At 43.1% G+C, this 14,624-nt stretch overlaps 6 protein-coding genes across 6 annotated transcripts; 5 read left to right on the top strand and 1 right to left on the bottom strand.

Annotated features, from left to right (window-relative positions):
• Positions 1–326: 326 nt before the first annotated feature.
• EAF02_006709 (uncharacterized protein) lies at positions 327–2,906 on the bottom strand (the record flags this gene model as incomplete). Its single annotated transcript, XM_038902757.1, has 2 exons — positions 1,017–2,906; positions 327–938 (listed from the first exon to the last, which is right to left on the bottom strand). The coding sequence occupies exons 1-2, from the start codon at positions 1,452–1,454 to the stop codon at positions 327–329; spliced, it is 1,050 nt and encodes a 349-aa protein (XP_038757078.1). The 5' UTR covers positions 1,455–2,906.
• Positions 1,744–2,637, top strand: EAF02_006710 (uncharacterized protein; the record flags this gene model as incomplete). The annotated part of the gene is made up of 3 exons (XM_038902758.1): positions 1,744–2,043; positions 2,100–2,286; positions 2,342–2,637. 3 exons carry the CDS (start codon positions 1,744–1,746, stop codon positions 2,635–2,637), a joined length of 783 nt encoding a protein of 260 aa, XP_038757079.1.
• Positions 2,907–3,914: 1,008 nt separating the features above from the next.
• EAF02_006711 (uncharacterized protein) lies at positions 3,915–5,796 on the top strand (the record flags this gene model as incomplete). The annotated part of the gene is made up of 2 exons (XM_038902759.1): positions 3,915–5,320; positions 5,412–5,796. 2 exons carry the CDS (start codon positions 3,915–3,917, stop codon positions 5,794–5,796), a joined length of 1,791 nt encoding a protein of 596 aa, XP_038757080.1.
• Positions 5,797–6,828: 1,032 nt separating this feature from the next.
• Positions 6,829–9,324, top strand: EAF02_006712 (uncharacterized protein; the record flags this gene model as incomplete). The annotated part of the gene is made up of 1 exon (XM_038902760.1): positions 6,829–9,324. The coding sequence occupies one exon, from the start codon at positions 6,829–6,831 to the stop codon at positions 9,322–9,324; it is 2,496 nt and encodes an 831-aa protein (XP_038757081.1).
• An 863-nt stretch (positions 9,325–10,187) lies between these two features.
• EAF02_006713 (uncharacterized protein) lies at positions 10,188–11,721 on the top strand (the record flags this gene model as incomplete). Its single annotated transcript, XM_038902761.1, has 3 exons — positions 10,188–10,220; positions 10,276–10,903; positions 10,961–11,721. 3 exons carry the CDS (start codon positions 10,188–10,190, stop codon positions 11,719–11,721), a joined length of 1,422 nt encoding a protein of 473 aa, XP_038757082.1.
• Positions 11,722–13,401: 1,680 nt separating this feature from the next.
• On the top strand, positions 13,402–14,410 carry EAF02_006714 (uncharacterized protein; the record flags this gene model as incomplete). The annotated part of the gene is made up of 2 exons (XM_038902762.1): positions 13,402–13,413; positions 13,466–14,410. The coding sequence occupies 2 exons, from the start codon at positions 13,402–13,404 to the stop codon at positions 14,408–14,410; spliced, it is 957 nt and encodes a 318-aa protein (XP_038757083.1).
• Between the last annotated feature and the right edge of the window lie 214 nt (positions 14,411–14,624).

The raw sequence follows: 14,624 nt of genomic DNA on the forward strand, positions 1-14,624 counted from the left end.
AACGCAACTGCAAATCACCTGAAAGGATGGGTTGTATGGCACTTACTTTTACCTTTGTGAATCAATATTGGTGAATTCTGGAGCGTCGGGTTTGGTGAGAATGGAAATTTGTACATTATGAAATTGACTCATACCTCGTTTGCGTTTGTATGTGGATGGATGCAATCCGAAGTGCTCGTGATGTCTGTTTGTGATCTCGGATGTGACATTTGATGTAGTTTGCTTGGGTTGGGTATCAATTCTTTATTTGCTTTGTAGAATATGTATTCATGCAGCACCCCTTTACTTCTTGCATAGAAACCTATTGGTTTCAAACAACCAATCCACTAACTCCTATTCCCCCTTCCTCTCCCCCTCCCCCCCCTCTTCCCATTCCTACCCATCCTACCTCCACCCCTTTTACTCCCCTCAATTCCCACCACATCCCTTTCACTTAAACTCAACGTCGCACCCCTCATCCTTCCAACCCCAGGACCAGAATCAAAAGTCCCTCCTGTCCCACTCCTCTCCTTCCTTCTTTCCCTTCCCCCGCTAATTCCTCCTCCTCTTCCTTTCGTCTCAAGCACAATCCCATTCTCTTTCGCCTCTCTCCTTCGCTTCTCCTCCTTCTCCTCCGCTTTCCTGATTATCCCCTTTCGCATATTCATCGGCATACTTTCTTGTGTATGTATACTAGTTTTCCCGCCCAATGCTTGGACACGCATATCCAGGGCTTTCAATCGATTCTTTCCTTGTAAAGTATGAACGGCATGGGAGTTTGCCGCTGAGGAAGAGGAGGACGATGTCAAGAGGTGCGATTCATCGAGGAGTCGTTGGAGCGCGAGATCGTTTTTGAGATTGAGTGCTTCGGTTGCGCCTGGGTCGTCTGCGGAGCCGGCTGGTAGTTCGGCAAGTTTGGAAAGGGAGGGTGTAGGGCGTGATTTGGGGATTTTGGAGGACTAGATAAAGTGTGTTAGATTTTTGGGAGATGGATGAAACATAGTAGAGGGAAAATAATGGTTGTACATATTACATACCATGAAAGCCCTCAATTCCCCTTTACTCATCCCCGCGATCCGGGAATCGATTTTCTTTACATGTTCGACTACTTGTACGCCGTTTTCTTCCTGCTCGTCGTCTTCGGCGGAATTGTCTGATAAGCCATCCCAATCTTCGTCTTCATTGTCGGGATTCTCGATTATTGGAGTGATTTTAGGCTTTTTGGTTGTAGGAGGAAGCTGTTTGAACTGTGCTTCGAAATGACGACGGAATATTTCTTGGGGGTCGAGAACCTCAGTATCATCTTCCTCCCCCTCTGCGTCGCCTTCTGAAGAGCTATCTGAAGCTTCTTCTTCCGATTGGGGTTCAGATACTGGTTCTGGTATAATTGGGGTAGTCTTAGGCACTTTTGAAAGTTTCGAGCTGGTAGGATTAGTCGCGGATGAGCGCTTTCGTTTTCCGAGTGAGGCAGGCATCTTGAAGATTGTTTGTCTGGGATTTGGTAATTTTCGCAAATTTGATGTTTGTAGCTTCCCAGAATATTAAATGTTCTGGATAAGAAAAAATTATGGTGATGTGCCGGGATTCTGCCGATATGATTTTGGTGGAAGACGAAACACGATTTTAGTTACACAGGCAGAGGGTCAACAATACATCTCGGAATTAGTTGATTCTCTCTTTTCTTTCTCCTGGGATTATTCGACATAGAAATTTGTCGGTCAATATCTTCACACAGCAAGATATCACGTCGAGAAACTTCTCACAATGACTAAATTTCGTCCCTGTATAGACTTGCATTCAGGTCAGGTGAAGCAGATTGTAGGCGGTACATTAACAACTGCTTCATCTGACTTGAAGACCAACTATGTATCGAAATTACCGGCTGGTCATTTTGCAAAACTGTACAAGGACAATGATCTTACAGGTGCTCATGTCATTATGCTTGGACCTGGCAATGAGGAGGCTGCGAAACAAGCTGTAGGAGAGTGGAAGAATGGTCTTCAGGTTGGAGGTGGTATTACGGATGAAAATGCTAGGCAGTGGATTGAATGGGGTGCTGAGAGGGTATGTTTATATCGTGTTTTTAGAGGTGGAAGGTTCGATATTGATGGGAATAGTAGGTCATCATTACTTCTTTCCTCTTTCCTAATGGGAAGTTCTCCCAAGAACGACTAAACTCCGTATTGGAATCTCTTGGTGGTGATAAAGAAAAACTTGTCATTGATCTGAGTTGTCGAAAGAGAGATGATACTTGGTTTGTGGCTATGAATAAATGGCAAACCATCACAGATATGGAGGTGAATGAGGGTGAGTATTTCATTTCTTTCCTCTCTTCGTCATTGAAAACTCATACATCTTCTAGCATCAATAAAATCTTTAGAGCCATATTGCTCCGAGTTCTTAATCCATGCAGCCGACAATGAGGGGTTGCAAAAAGGCATCGATGAACAACTCGTCGAGAAACTAGCACAATGGTGTAGTATCCCGGTCACTTATGCTGGTGGCGGAAGAAACCTTCAAGATCTTGATAATGTCAAGAGACTTAGTGATGGGAAGGTTGATCTTACAATCGGAAGTGCTCTGGATGTCTTCGGAGGCTCCGGTGTCACATTTGATGAATGTGTACAATGGAACCAGAAGCAAGTTGCTTCGTCATAAAATGCATAAATGCAGATGCAAAATGGGGTGTCCCAATATCTTTTTACTATCGTTTCCCGAGTACAAGCTGGAGATATCGTCAGATTCGTCACCCATTCTTGCATGTGTGGATGGTCTTTCGCGTCTCCTTCCTAAATTTGTGATCTACATACTAAACCTTCGTGATTTTGACCACTTTTGACCCGTTATATTGCATCGTCTTCCACTCGATTCTCTGCATAAACGACGACCCAGAATGTTCGCTTATTCCTATTCGATTTAATCTTGCTAACTGCACTTCTTACGTTTGGTTCATTCAAAGGACTTTTTTTGCTGCATGAGGTGTGTGGGGAATCACACCGCGATTCTTCAATATCATTTGGCGGCCTTAGGAGTGAAGCACGGAACGTACAGCATTTGGCCCCACCACCAGCAGATGCCCAGCCAGCCAGCCAGCTTATCGACTTCGTCCTTCGTAGGATAACCCGCCCCCTCCCAGCCCTTTCCTTCCAACTTTCCCTCCAACTTTCCAGCTTACTGCTTCTCTTTTCCAATAAACCGCCAAGTTCTAAACATCGCGGGTGTGAAAAACAATGAGGCTCCAATCGTCGATGGTCCGATTCAGCTCGAGGCCTGAGAAGAACCCGTTAGCACCCTTACCACCTTTGATATGCATCGGAGTATGTCGAAAAATCTGTTGGCCCAGCGGTTGCGAAAGAATCTGGTCGATCGTATCCACCGCCTCGTTTTTAACCACGAATGAGATGAAACACGTGGCATCGCAACAGTAGGTACATGAAACCTTGAAACTTTACCTAGAGAAGTGAAGTGTTTCTTTATCGCCCAATACACCCTCACATTGTTTGCTGCTTTGTTGTCGGGTCGGCTTGGTGACCAAGTTTTTTGTGATGACTCTATGACTGACTGTACCGTTCGTACCTGCATTATTTTTTATACATGTACTTTGGGTTCCGCTGGTTTATTATTCTCTTCACAACCCACCCCCATCCATCATCACTCTGCGATTCATTTCGTAGATAACTTATTTATCTTCCAACTCTTCAAGTCATTTAGTTGTTTCTTGAATTTTTTCTTTCTTTTTTTCTACACCGGTTTTTCCACATATCTAGTTTCGGTCACAGCTTCCACATTTGATCCAACCTCGCACACAACACCAAACCAATTGTGGGAGCTTTGTTGTTGATCTTGTCTATACTTTTCTCATTTCATTATTAAATATTTCAATCTTTAAATAAAAATATCACGACACTCTTTTTCGTACAGTATATCAATTCACCATGTCAGAATCTGGATATTTTAACATGGCCGAACCCACCTCGTCAGCTCCCGAATATGACCTCATGGAAGACTCTGGAGTCGTTTTCGAGGATGAAGATAATTACCCAGATGAAACTCCTGGAGAACGTCTCGGCGCTATCTTTGAAGATGACGAAAACGCTCATGATGAGACTGAAATAGTCTTCGAAGAGGAAGAGAGCACTCCAGTAGAAACGCCAGAAGACCGCCTCGCAGTGAAGAAATTAGATCTCAAGAAGTGCGCTGAAGACATGGTTTCTGAACATTCTGAAGCTGTGGCTCTTGCTGCATTGGCAAAGAAAATCGAATCAGGGCTCAAGGAAGTCAACTCCAAGTTACTAGAGAAGAATGAAATTGTTCAATACTTCATCAAGAGAAATGGACAATTATCAACTGAGATTCGGGAAGAAGAGACCAACATCAAATTCTTCAATCTGGAGTCATCACTCGGTATGAAAACACTAGAATGCGAGCAATTGTCCGAGGAGAATCAAAAATTGGCAGAGAAAGTCAGACTTTACGAAGAAGCCGTGAACCACAAAGGCAAAATCGACGTTGGTGCCTTGCTAGTCGAAAATTCTGAATTGAAGCGCAAGCTTGAAAATACAACTCACCCAGATTTCGACTATGGTGCACCTCCACACGAAGAACTTCAAAGTGAAACCACCTTTGTCAATCCCGAAGGCCAAGTTTCAGAGTGGAAAGAAAATCCCAAGATTCAAGAATACATCGCCGAAACTGTTCGCTCTGCTCTTAGCCAACAGCGAAAATCGATGAAGCATCTTTTCTTTGTCGGCCAACGTGTCCGTAACCGTTTCCTCGAGAGAAACTCCGCATACGATCCCAAAGCCAAGGAACGCAACGCTATCTACGAACTGGGTAATTCGAGTGTTTACAATGGACGACCTATTACTGATGCCACTCTCTTCTCTCATGTTCCGGGTATTGCATTCGAGAAACGTACAGATGAGGAAACTTTCAAGGAATTGTACTGGGCAAGCTGGCAAACCGTCCTTCGTCTCCAAGATTGCGCCGAATTTATTGAAATGCTCCGCTGGCATTCATCTGTCAAGGCCTGGCGCAAATCAGACTACATGGAAACCGAATTTTTCAAAACCTGGACCAAGAACATCGACACAACATTCGAGGACATGGATCTTGACGCCGTGCGCGAATATTGCGGAAACATTACCCGTAAGAAGCTCAAGGCATGTTATCTCGATGAGAAAAGAAGAAACATGAAGGTTAGACGCAGCGTGGGATTGGGATCAGGCAATGGTAAGTCTGATTATCTTCCTTGTGCTTGTGATTGTGGAGAACAGCTTCAGGTTCCACTTGAAACTATTGTTGCGAAAGTAGCAAAGTCCACTCGGGTATCGAGATTGCCGTTCGGCAGAAGAGATACTGTATCATAAATTATTTTTAAAGATGTCATATTATATACTGAATGTGCGAAAAGTGGGTGTGTTTTTTGGAAGCGGGATGGAATTTTTTGCAGACGGGATGGGGATGAGAATGGAAGGAGGTATCGTGAAGAGTGTGATTAGGTGGACCATGTTGGCGTTGATTATGCTTTGTCAATTCATGCTCTGGATAGTGTGGTGGGTGGAGCAAAATGACTGGATTAGTTCCGGTTTGGAAGATTTGCTGGACGTGGATTTTGAGATTGATCTCGAATGGTGTGGAATGGGAATATTGGATTTGGAGATGGAAGATATTTTGGTGTGTGTGAGAACTGGGTTGATGTTGGGGTGGTTGGCGGGTGAGTGTGCAGCGCTTACTGCACAGCGTCGAGGTTGGAATTGGAACTGGAATTCCCCACGCGTTGAAAGATCCTTACGCAGTTTGTGCTTTTGGAAATGAGCGGAGAAAATAGTGTTGGCGTGAAGCATGAGAAAGATTTCGCTGGCTTGAAGGCATGACGCATGACGAAGCATCAATTTGAAACATGGAAACGAGAATGAGATGGAATATGATATGGACGGATTTTACGACATTTATGATAACGAATTTGGCTACACGAAACTTATATTAGACGGACCGAACAGATACACCTGCATAACGCTTGCATACGAATTTCCTTTAGAAAGCAACAGAAAATACCCAATGGACTAGGAGTTTTAGTTCTCTTTTGTATATAGTTTGATGACACTGAAGATTGGACGGTTCAGATAAATGATAATGACATTTAAGTCCAGAGATAGATGAGTGCTTTATGATTTGCTTGGAATTGGAGACTTCTATGTGCTTTGAAGTGTGCCTCTCGGGTAGAACGTGGGAGTGTAGGAGTGCGATGACGAATGGAAGTACCTTCACTCAAGTCAAACACAAGATAATTACCCAGTGTGAAAAATATGAGTGTGAACTACAAACGCAACGATATAGGATTGCGTGTTTTAAATACATATTTCCGAGTGAAAACAACGCTGAAGAGTGTTCACGAAACCAGGAGAGGATCAAGTGCTTGGTACAAGTGTATCTGCCATTTAAGTGAGCTCCGTAGGTAAATCATGTGATCGAGAGCAGTTTATTGATGACCTTTCACTGTCAATTACGCTTATATAATTGTGAGATTTTGATATCACAAATGCGAATTCGCAAGATGTATAAGATAAACATTCAGTCATTGACGTTGACGATTTCGTTTTTATTGGTTACACTGTTACGTCTCTTCACATGAGCTCACGAGATGATCGCCATCGCCAACATCCTTAATTTTCAAACTTCGCTTCAGTAAGTGAAGCTTGAAAATCCATTTGGCTTAGCGTATTTTCACTTTGGAAATACTGGTAGCCTGGCGAAGATATATATTTCCCGCTTCCCGGTTTCGTCTTGATTTCAACCCTCTTGAGTCACAATACAAATCAAGATAAGCTTTTCAAAACACAAAGCACCATGTCGTGGTCACCCCCCAATGACGGCGGCGGATGGGGAATTGATGATTCCTATTTATCTCCTCATAATCAAGCTTCAAGTATGAATTCTAAAGACAATGACTTGGAAGATCAAGGCGATTTCATATCATCCCTCCATAATTACCAATTTCCAGATCCAACGACCGCAATCAAAGAGAAACTATCCACAAAGAAAACCGAACTACTTAGCTTGAGAGAAGAAGTCGAAGCCAAAGAAGAGAAGATTCGCAGTTGCGCAGAGGATTTCGACCGCAAGAAGTTGGAAATGAACACAGCGGGCGCTCAATTGGCGGAGGAAAGAGCGTCGTTGATAACTGCAAAGAGTGCGCACGATACACTTGTTGGAGAAATTTTGTCGCAGGATCATTACCTGGAGACAATTCGGCAAGCCAAACATTTTCAGCAGCGACAATGGACATGGGAGCAATGTTTAGTCAGAGAAAATGGGAAGTTGAAGGAGGAAGTGGAGTCTCTCAGGCAACTCGCAAAGGACCATTGCGATTACTATAATAGCGAGGTTGAAAAGCTGAAAAAAGATATCAACAACCTGAAGCTTGAGCATCAAAGTTGTAAGTGGTCCTGGGAGAACCAAAACCGAAACAAAGATTTGGAAGCGAAGAAACACGTTGCTGCTGCTGTGAAGGAGGCCGTGGATAAAGCGTTGAGTCGTCAGAGAACAGAGTTTGAAACTGTTATGAAGGACGCTGTGGAAAAAGCATTAAGCTGCAAAAGCACAGAGTTTGACACCGTTGGGCTAGAGGTGCGAACGACTTTCGTTGAGAGTCATCGGTTGCGTAACCCAGGTTCTTTCGCCCCTACCCAAGCACTTGTTCCATATGGATCTAAATCGACTCATGATTTTGATATTCTTGCCGACATGACTCTATACCTTGATCCTCAAATACCAGGACATCGTGCCGACGGCGAAACATTTACTCGAATATATGGTATCAAATGGACTACTGCCAAAAGATTTGAAAAATTTCCTAACTTTGCAGATTTGGTAAACCAATATGCTTTAGCAAAGAGCTACAGTCCGCAAACATTTGATTCCACGACTTTCTTCAAAGTTTGGTCGCGCATGGGTGTCTCTTTCGATGAGACAGACTTTGAAGAAGTTACTGCATGGCTGAGAAACGTCCGGAAAACTTTCAAGACGACTGTCGATCTGAATCTTGCCCTCACTGAGATCGAAAGAACGCATAATAGTGATAGCACTCAAGCCCATGAAAAATTGACAAGGCGGCATACATTGGATCGCATGAGACTAGAGGCAATACTGGAAAAGAAAGAGTTCTGTGCCACATTACGCGCACTTCCACAACAAGCCGGCTTTGCAATCCGAAGTCGTCATTTAGAATGGCTGAAGACTCCGCAAGGAAGGGATATGACTGTCATTGAGAAGGGAGGCGAGGTCGCACATTATGCTGACGCTTTACTTGACGCTGTAATGTTTGTCCCTGAACTGTTTGATAACAAGTGCGAAAAGCCTCATGATGACGAGCTATACCAACAAACTTACTACCATTCTCCAATCGAGATTATTTCAATGGCTAGCTATGATCACTCAAAGCCATTGATCAGAGTTATCAACTGGTTCGCTCGCATCAAACAATGGCGCACCAACCGAGATTATCTTAGGACGGATTTCGTTACAGAGAGTACAAAATTTGGCATATACCCGTTTACAGCTCACAAGCAAGATTGGCTGAAACTAATCAAGTGGGACTCTATCCTCCGAGAACTAGAAAGCCTGTACCTAAAGGAGGAAAATATGAACAAGATAAAATATCAACGAGTCGATCAACCTGTTTTCTTAGAAGTCGACCACGTCCAAGTCGGTGGACAGGATTGGGCAATCAAGGTTACTCATAGAGCAGAGTCTCCCATCAACAACAAGAGTCCAACGGAAGAAAGTTCGAAGCCTGGTATGAGTCAAAGTCAATATTTTGAGGATCGAATTGATACTCCTCCCCATATGAATTCTGGTCTCCCTCTCCAGCCGGTTCCTCTTGATTGGAATGGACTTCCATCGGTATCCAGCGTCAGATTAGCATCTGATGAAAGTCAGAATCCGATAGATGATGGTTGGGGACCGTGTACCGTAACTACCAAAGAAAGTTCGCTGGAAGATATGCGGGGTACTAGTCCCGCTACTCTTCCTGTTCCATATCAAAAGTCAATGCATGAAGACTGGAACAGGACGATGAGAGGTTGGAAAGGTAGAACGGCTAGAGGAGGGAGGACAACTAGAGGAGGTAGGGCATCTAGGGGAAACAGAGAAACTAGGAGTAAGGTAAGTAAGAATGATCCATATCAGCACAATCTGAAAGTCCTGGAAACATCAGAGCTGCAGATTTACAGGAATATTACATCGAGCCTTGGCCAACTTCGGATTATTATCATGATGGCTGGAATTGACATATATCAAACGGCGATGGAGTGGAACGTTACATTACAGTTTTTCTTGCCCTGAGCTGTCACAAAACAGTGTAGTTAGATCATAGACAAGAATCAAAATACTCAATACACAAACATGATTCTCCAGAATCCATCACAAAGCTGGAGATGTTGCTCTAGCTTGCTTATTGGCGATCTACAAACAGCGTTTGATTGCTTTGTCAGACTAATAATGTGTGCAAGCGATTCTCTAACATGTCCATCCCCCATTTATAAGAGTAACTCTTCCTCTGTCCAGTCCACGATGAGCAGCCCACAAAATTATCCTTGAATTTAACAAAGTTAACACTCAACCAGCATCAAAATGAAGTCTCCCAAGTTTAAATCAATATATTCTATGCCATCGAGATGTCAGGAATGGCAAGTAATTTACTTTTCACATCCCTCAATTCTCAATCCGGTATAAAAATTCTCCGCAACTTTTCGTCTAATCCAAAATCTCTCGTCTCGTCTCTTCTGTCCACTTTGCCCCAATACACGAAACATTTCGACGACACCAAAATTCGTTTGATGGATAGGAACTGACGACAGCAACCGCGAGTGCGCTATCTCTAGATCAATTTATCAGAGGCGCGGATTGATTTCTGCGACTTCGATCTTGGTCGCATAATTTCTCAATTTCACTTTCTTTTGCTGTCGCGCTCAGGAATCGCGCCACGACAATTTGTTTATCGGTGTCTTTGGCTCAATTGATGTACAATATTGACGACACTCTTCAATACTGTGCTTTTACTTGGTTTACCAATTTGATTCGCACTTCGATCTTTACAAATTCGGGTTTGGCGGCGGATTTGCTTGACGTTATTTTGCCCCGTATTCATAACCAAGAGAACAAAATTCGCAACCTTGCATTTGGAAGTTCGTCGGCGATCTCATAAGATGGAAGAAGATGAGATTTTTCAGCCCATTAAGGTTTGTTTGCATTTTAAATTTGCTGTGAAGCTGCGTGTGACTGACTACTTGACAGGCTCTGATATGCGATTTGAAAAAGCAGCTCGAGGAGAAGGATGCTCTTTTGAAAAAGGCGAAAGAAGATAATGACTACATTCTTCGCTCTTTTAGATCAGCTTTGATCGACGCCCCCAAAACTCATCGAAAGATCAAAGAACTTCACACGACTATATCAGAAAAAGATCAAACTATCAAGGACCGAAACATCACCATCGAGAAACTTCAAAAAGTTGTTGCATGGCAAGAAAAGAGTTGCGAAGAGGGATATTATCTTCATAAGACCTCTAATGAAAGCCCCAAGCAGGAAGTCTCTGATGCTGGCTCTAGATTAGAACACTGGCAAAAAGGATATATGATACTACACTCTGTCTACGAGAATCAAACCAAAGAACTTAAAGCGCCTAAGCAGACCGACGCTCTCAAGAACATTTGCGAAGAAAACGAGGCCCTCAAGAGAAACGTCGATAACAATGACCGAGTTATCGCAGGAAAGGATCGTATCATCTCGAGCGTAAATCAAATCTTGGCAGACAAAGATAGAACCATAGCGCAGGAAGCTCTACTCCCTTCAAGTGCGCAACCAAATTCTGGACCAGTTTTTGGTAGTTTGGAAGTCCTCGAACTGGCAGACGGATTGAATCGAGGTAAGAAAGCTTACAGTTTGGATCAATATCTACTGATACTAATGTGATGTGTCGCAGAGAAAAAACTCCATCACGTAGACAAGGTGGTGCAGCTGGATGCCGAGGGAAAGGCAATTAATGAGAATGTCATTGAACACTTGTCCAGTCAACTTACGTATATCTGCGAAAAGGAAAGCAGTGCAAGTTCCGGCCACAAGTTTCTCGAAGAGACAGAATCGTTCAGAAAGCCATTATCCGAGATAGGTCTTAAGATTCGAGCTCGCAAGTTGGAGCTTGATTTCGCAGCCAGAACCGGCTCTACAGCTAGAGATAATATCTTAAACCCCGGAAACTTTGCTGCACATGGCGCAGATGCAATTTCCGATGCTCATATGATTGGTAAATTTGACCCCACCGTTGAAGTTGGCACCGAAAGCGGGAATGCGACTTTGAATCGGTGCCCTGGACTTAGGGAGCAATTCCTGTTGAATTATATTGTCTCTCCTGAGCTTGTATTCAAGTCATCAAAACCGCATTCATCCCAGGATACAGGATTCTCTTACCTGGTTTACTTGATCAACTGGTATGAGAATCTCAGGCTGTGGAATCTTGACGGTATGGTAGGTAATACATACTGTATGCTCAGAAAGCGCATCAAAGATCTTGTCGATAGGATTTCTACTCTAGAAGAGTTTGTAAATGATGATGATTTTGAGGAGGACGAAGAAGTGGTGAAGGAATTTGGAGATCTACAACGTATAATGTCCAAGCTGAAAGCTGCACATAGAAGTTTCCGTGCAAATCTAAGTCTCTCCCGCAAAAGGTCAAAGCAAAGTTGAGAGAAACATGATGCTCATTCTATCTATAAATGTAACACTTCAGATGAGGGAGGGTACATAGTGTGTACGCTGGCTAGCTTTCAATTAGCTACTTTTCTACGTACTTGTAATATCGATATTTTACAGAATTTCAGCCACCGATACCCTTCAACTCAGTTTCTTCTTCCAGTTCTCTTGGGCATCTGATTTTCCTCCCAAACAAGAACCCCCAACTTCACATATTTTGACGACAGCCAAACAATGAAAGAATAATATGTTAAAAAACTCAGTGAAACATTCTTTCGGTTTCGTTTATGCTAATCTTGCCTTTAGGTTAGCATTTTCAATATAATGCGGAAGTTGGCCGAAAAGAAGATGGAGCTAGAGACCTGTAGAATACTTTATTTCCAGGACTTGATCTCCTTGAATCATTATCATAGAACCAATATCAGGGGGTTCCAGAAATTCATCGCAGAGAAAAATAAAAAGATTGCGGAAGGAGAATTTACTCCTTCCAGATCAAGATGTTAAAACAGTGTCTAAACAAAGGAAGATGCTTAGCAAAGGACGGAAGAAGCTATGAGATGAAATAGCTCAGCAATAGATTCCGGAAGTTATCTACTGGAAGTAAGTACTTGAGCACTTGAATATCGAGTCGAGAGATGACGGAGCCCGAATAGATGCAACAGATCGCATTAACCTCAAGGCTAGGGCCTGAAGGATAGAACTGGAATCTGAACTCAGAATTGGTTGGCGCTGTCCGTAGGGAGGGCATCATACAATCTGACAATGATGCAGCACCCGATGCTCATGCATGCTGTGATGTGCATATGGCGATGATGTCAAACCCGCAGCATAATTTCGGAAGCTGCCCAGATCCTGCTTTTAGGAGCTAGTATGACTAGATAAATCTCTTACACCCGAAATTGTTCTTGGGCTCGCATATCCCGGTAGTAACAGGCCGCATATTTTAAATATGGTCAACTTTTATTGGAAATTAAAATCATGGTACTGTAGAAGCTTGACATACTATGAACGCCGAGAATATAGGGGGCAATTAGAACATTCTAAAAACTCGTTTTTTTTAAGTCTAGGGAGAGATATAATATGAACGACAATCCTCGCCAATGTGAGGCCTTGTCTAGAGAATGCCATAAGCTTTGGAGCGTTCGAGAAGAATTTCAAAAACAGCATAAGCAATACCGCGCAAACATAGTGCTCAGTCACAAAGGCTTGCGAGCATCACGAGTGGATGTAATAAAAATATACGATTCTTTTATTGGAGATACCGTGATGTATGGTAAATAACTCGCTTGGAAAAGACAAAAACCTCTCACTAATTATTTCGTTTACATGCATTCTTTTGAATTCTTAGTATTTGCTCCCGAGTTTTGAGCGTAGGTAGCAAACATAAGAATCAAGTATTGAAATGACTGTGAGATCTTCTTCATTGAAACGGTATAGTTGATTGCGCCGCGTTCCCGACCTTAGATGTAAATTCACTTGTTGTTCAAACCCGCGACTAGATCGCGTAAATCTTTTGAGAGAAAAATCGAGAAAAACAATCGAACCTTTCTCAGATCGGTGTCCCTTCAAGCTTCTCTTGTCACCAACAACGCCGCAATTTGCCCTGTGGCATCGAGAGTCCTATAACATCAAGGGAATCCAGAGCGTGCCAAGGTGGAGGAAGAAGAACTGTTTATGCAGTTCAAGGTATGTTTTCAGATTTTGATTGCTTGACATGAGCTAATATCCTCCGCCCTAGAGCATTACTGCCACCCTTCGATGCGAACTCGCGGCACAAAAGACGGAAAGCGAAGTCAACAGAAGCATCATCGATGGACTGCGACAGACCATTAGGGAGAAAAATGCCAGCATCGAAAGCCTCAGGGAAGTCATCAAGCTGCAAGAACAAGCATCTATCAACAGAAATGACCCAATAGTCTCCAATAATATCGACGACTCTGACGGCTCCGATGACTCCGATAATTCCAGCGACTCAGAGGATTCCTACGACTCCGACGAAAATGAGGACTCCGACATCTCTGACGACTCTGAATCGACCGACTTGAAAGATTCCGAGCATGAAATAGAAATAAAAAATGAGGCAGGACGGCACACATTGAGGGAGATCATTAAGAATATGAAAGTTAAACTTAATGATTTCAAGAGGCAGAAGGAAGAAATGAGTGCACTGTCTATGATCGGTCTCTTAATCCGGCATCGATTGATAACTTCCAGCTTGCCAGGATCTGTCCAAAATCCTTCAATCCCTAAGAAACGTTTCAAAGAGCATGGCAATTTTGCTGCACATGGTCCAAACCCAGTTGCAGATGCATTTGCTGTTCTTCATCCGTCCCTGCTCGAGTACAGGGAAAGCTTCTCGGAACACTACAAGGATATCTATGGTATTGAACCTAGCGTCATCATTGCCAAGTCATCATTTTACAGTTTTGTTCGACTGGTCAACATACATGGCAGCTTCAGACTTTATTTGCCTCTAGACTTGAAGTCTGCGAGGAACTTGAACCATGAGCAGCTGCAATGTCGAGTGGCTTTACTTATTTTTAAGGTACACCCGCAGAAAAAGCTTAAGAATGATGTTGAGTGGGCTGCGGATGCTAAAGTATGCAAGGAGCTTGAAGAGTTGAACGAGATCAAATGTCAACTTTACGCTGATAAAAGAAAACTTAATCGGCACCATAGATAAAGTGAAAAGGAAAAGGATGATTTCGAAAGCCGAACTGAAGATGACTTGGAGCCCCCTCGAGAGCAATTTGGGTATCTGCTAACTGGTGGGGTTTGGAGAAAATTCATACGAAGGTATTAAGATAGAATCAGCATTCAGTTCGCCTTAGCATTTTGGTCGAACAATCCACATCATCCAATCTACCTTAAATCTGATAATGACTTGTCAACTACCA

Source organism: Botrytis sinoallii (genome assembly GCF_014898435.1).
Source record: "Botrytis sinoallii strain Bc 23 chromosome Unknown BSIN_011, whole genome shotgun sequence".
In the NCBI taxonomy this organism is placed as follows: Eukaryota; Fungi; Ascomycota; class Leotiomycetes; order Helotiales; family Sclerotiniaceae; genus Botrytis; species Botrytis sinoallii.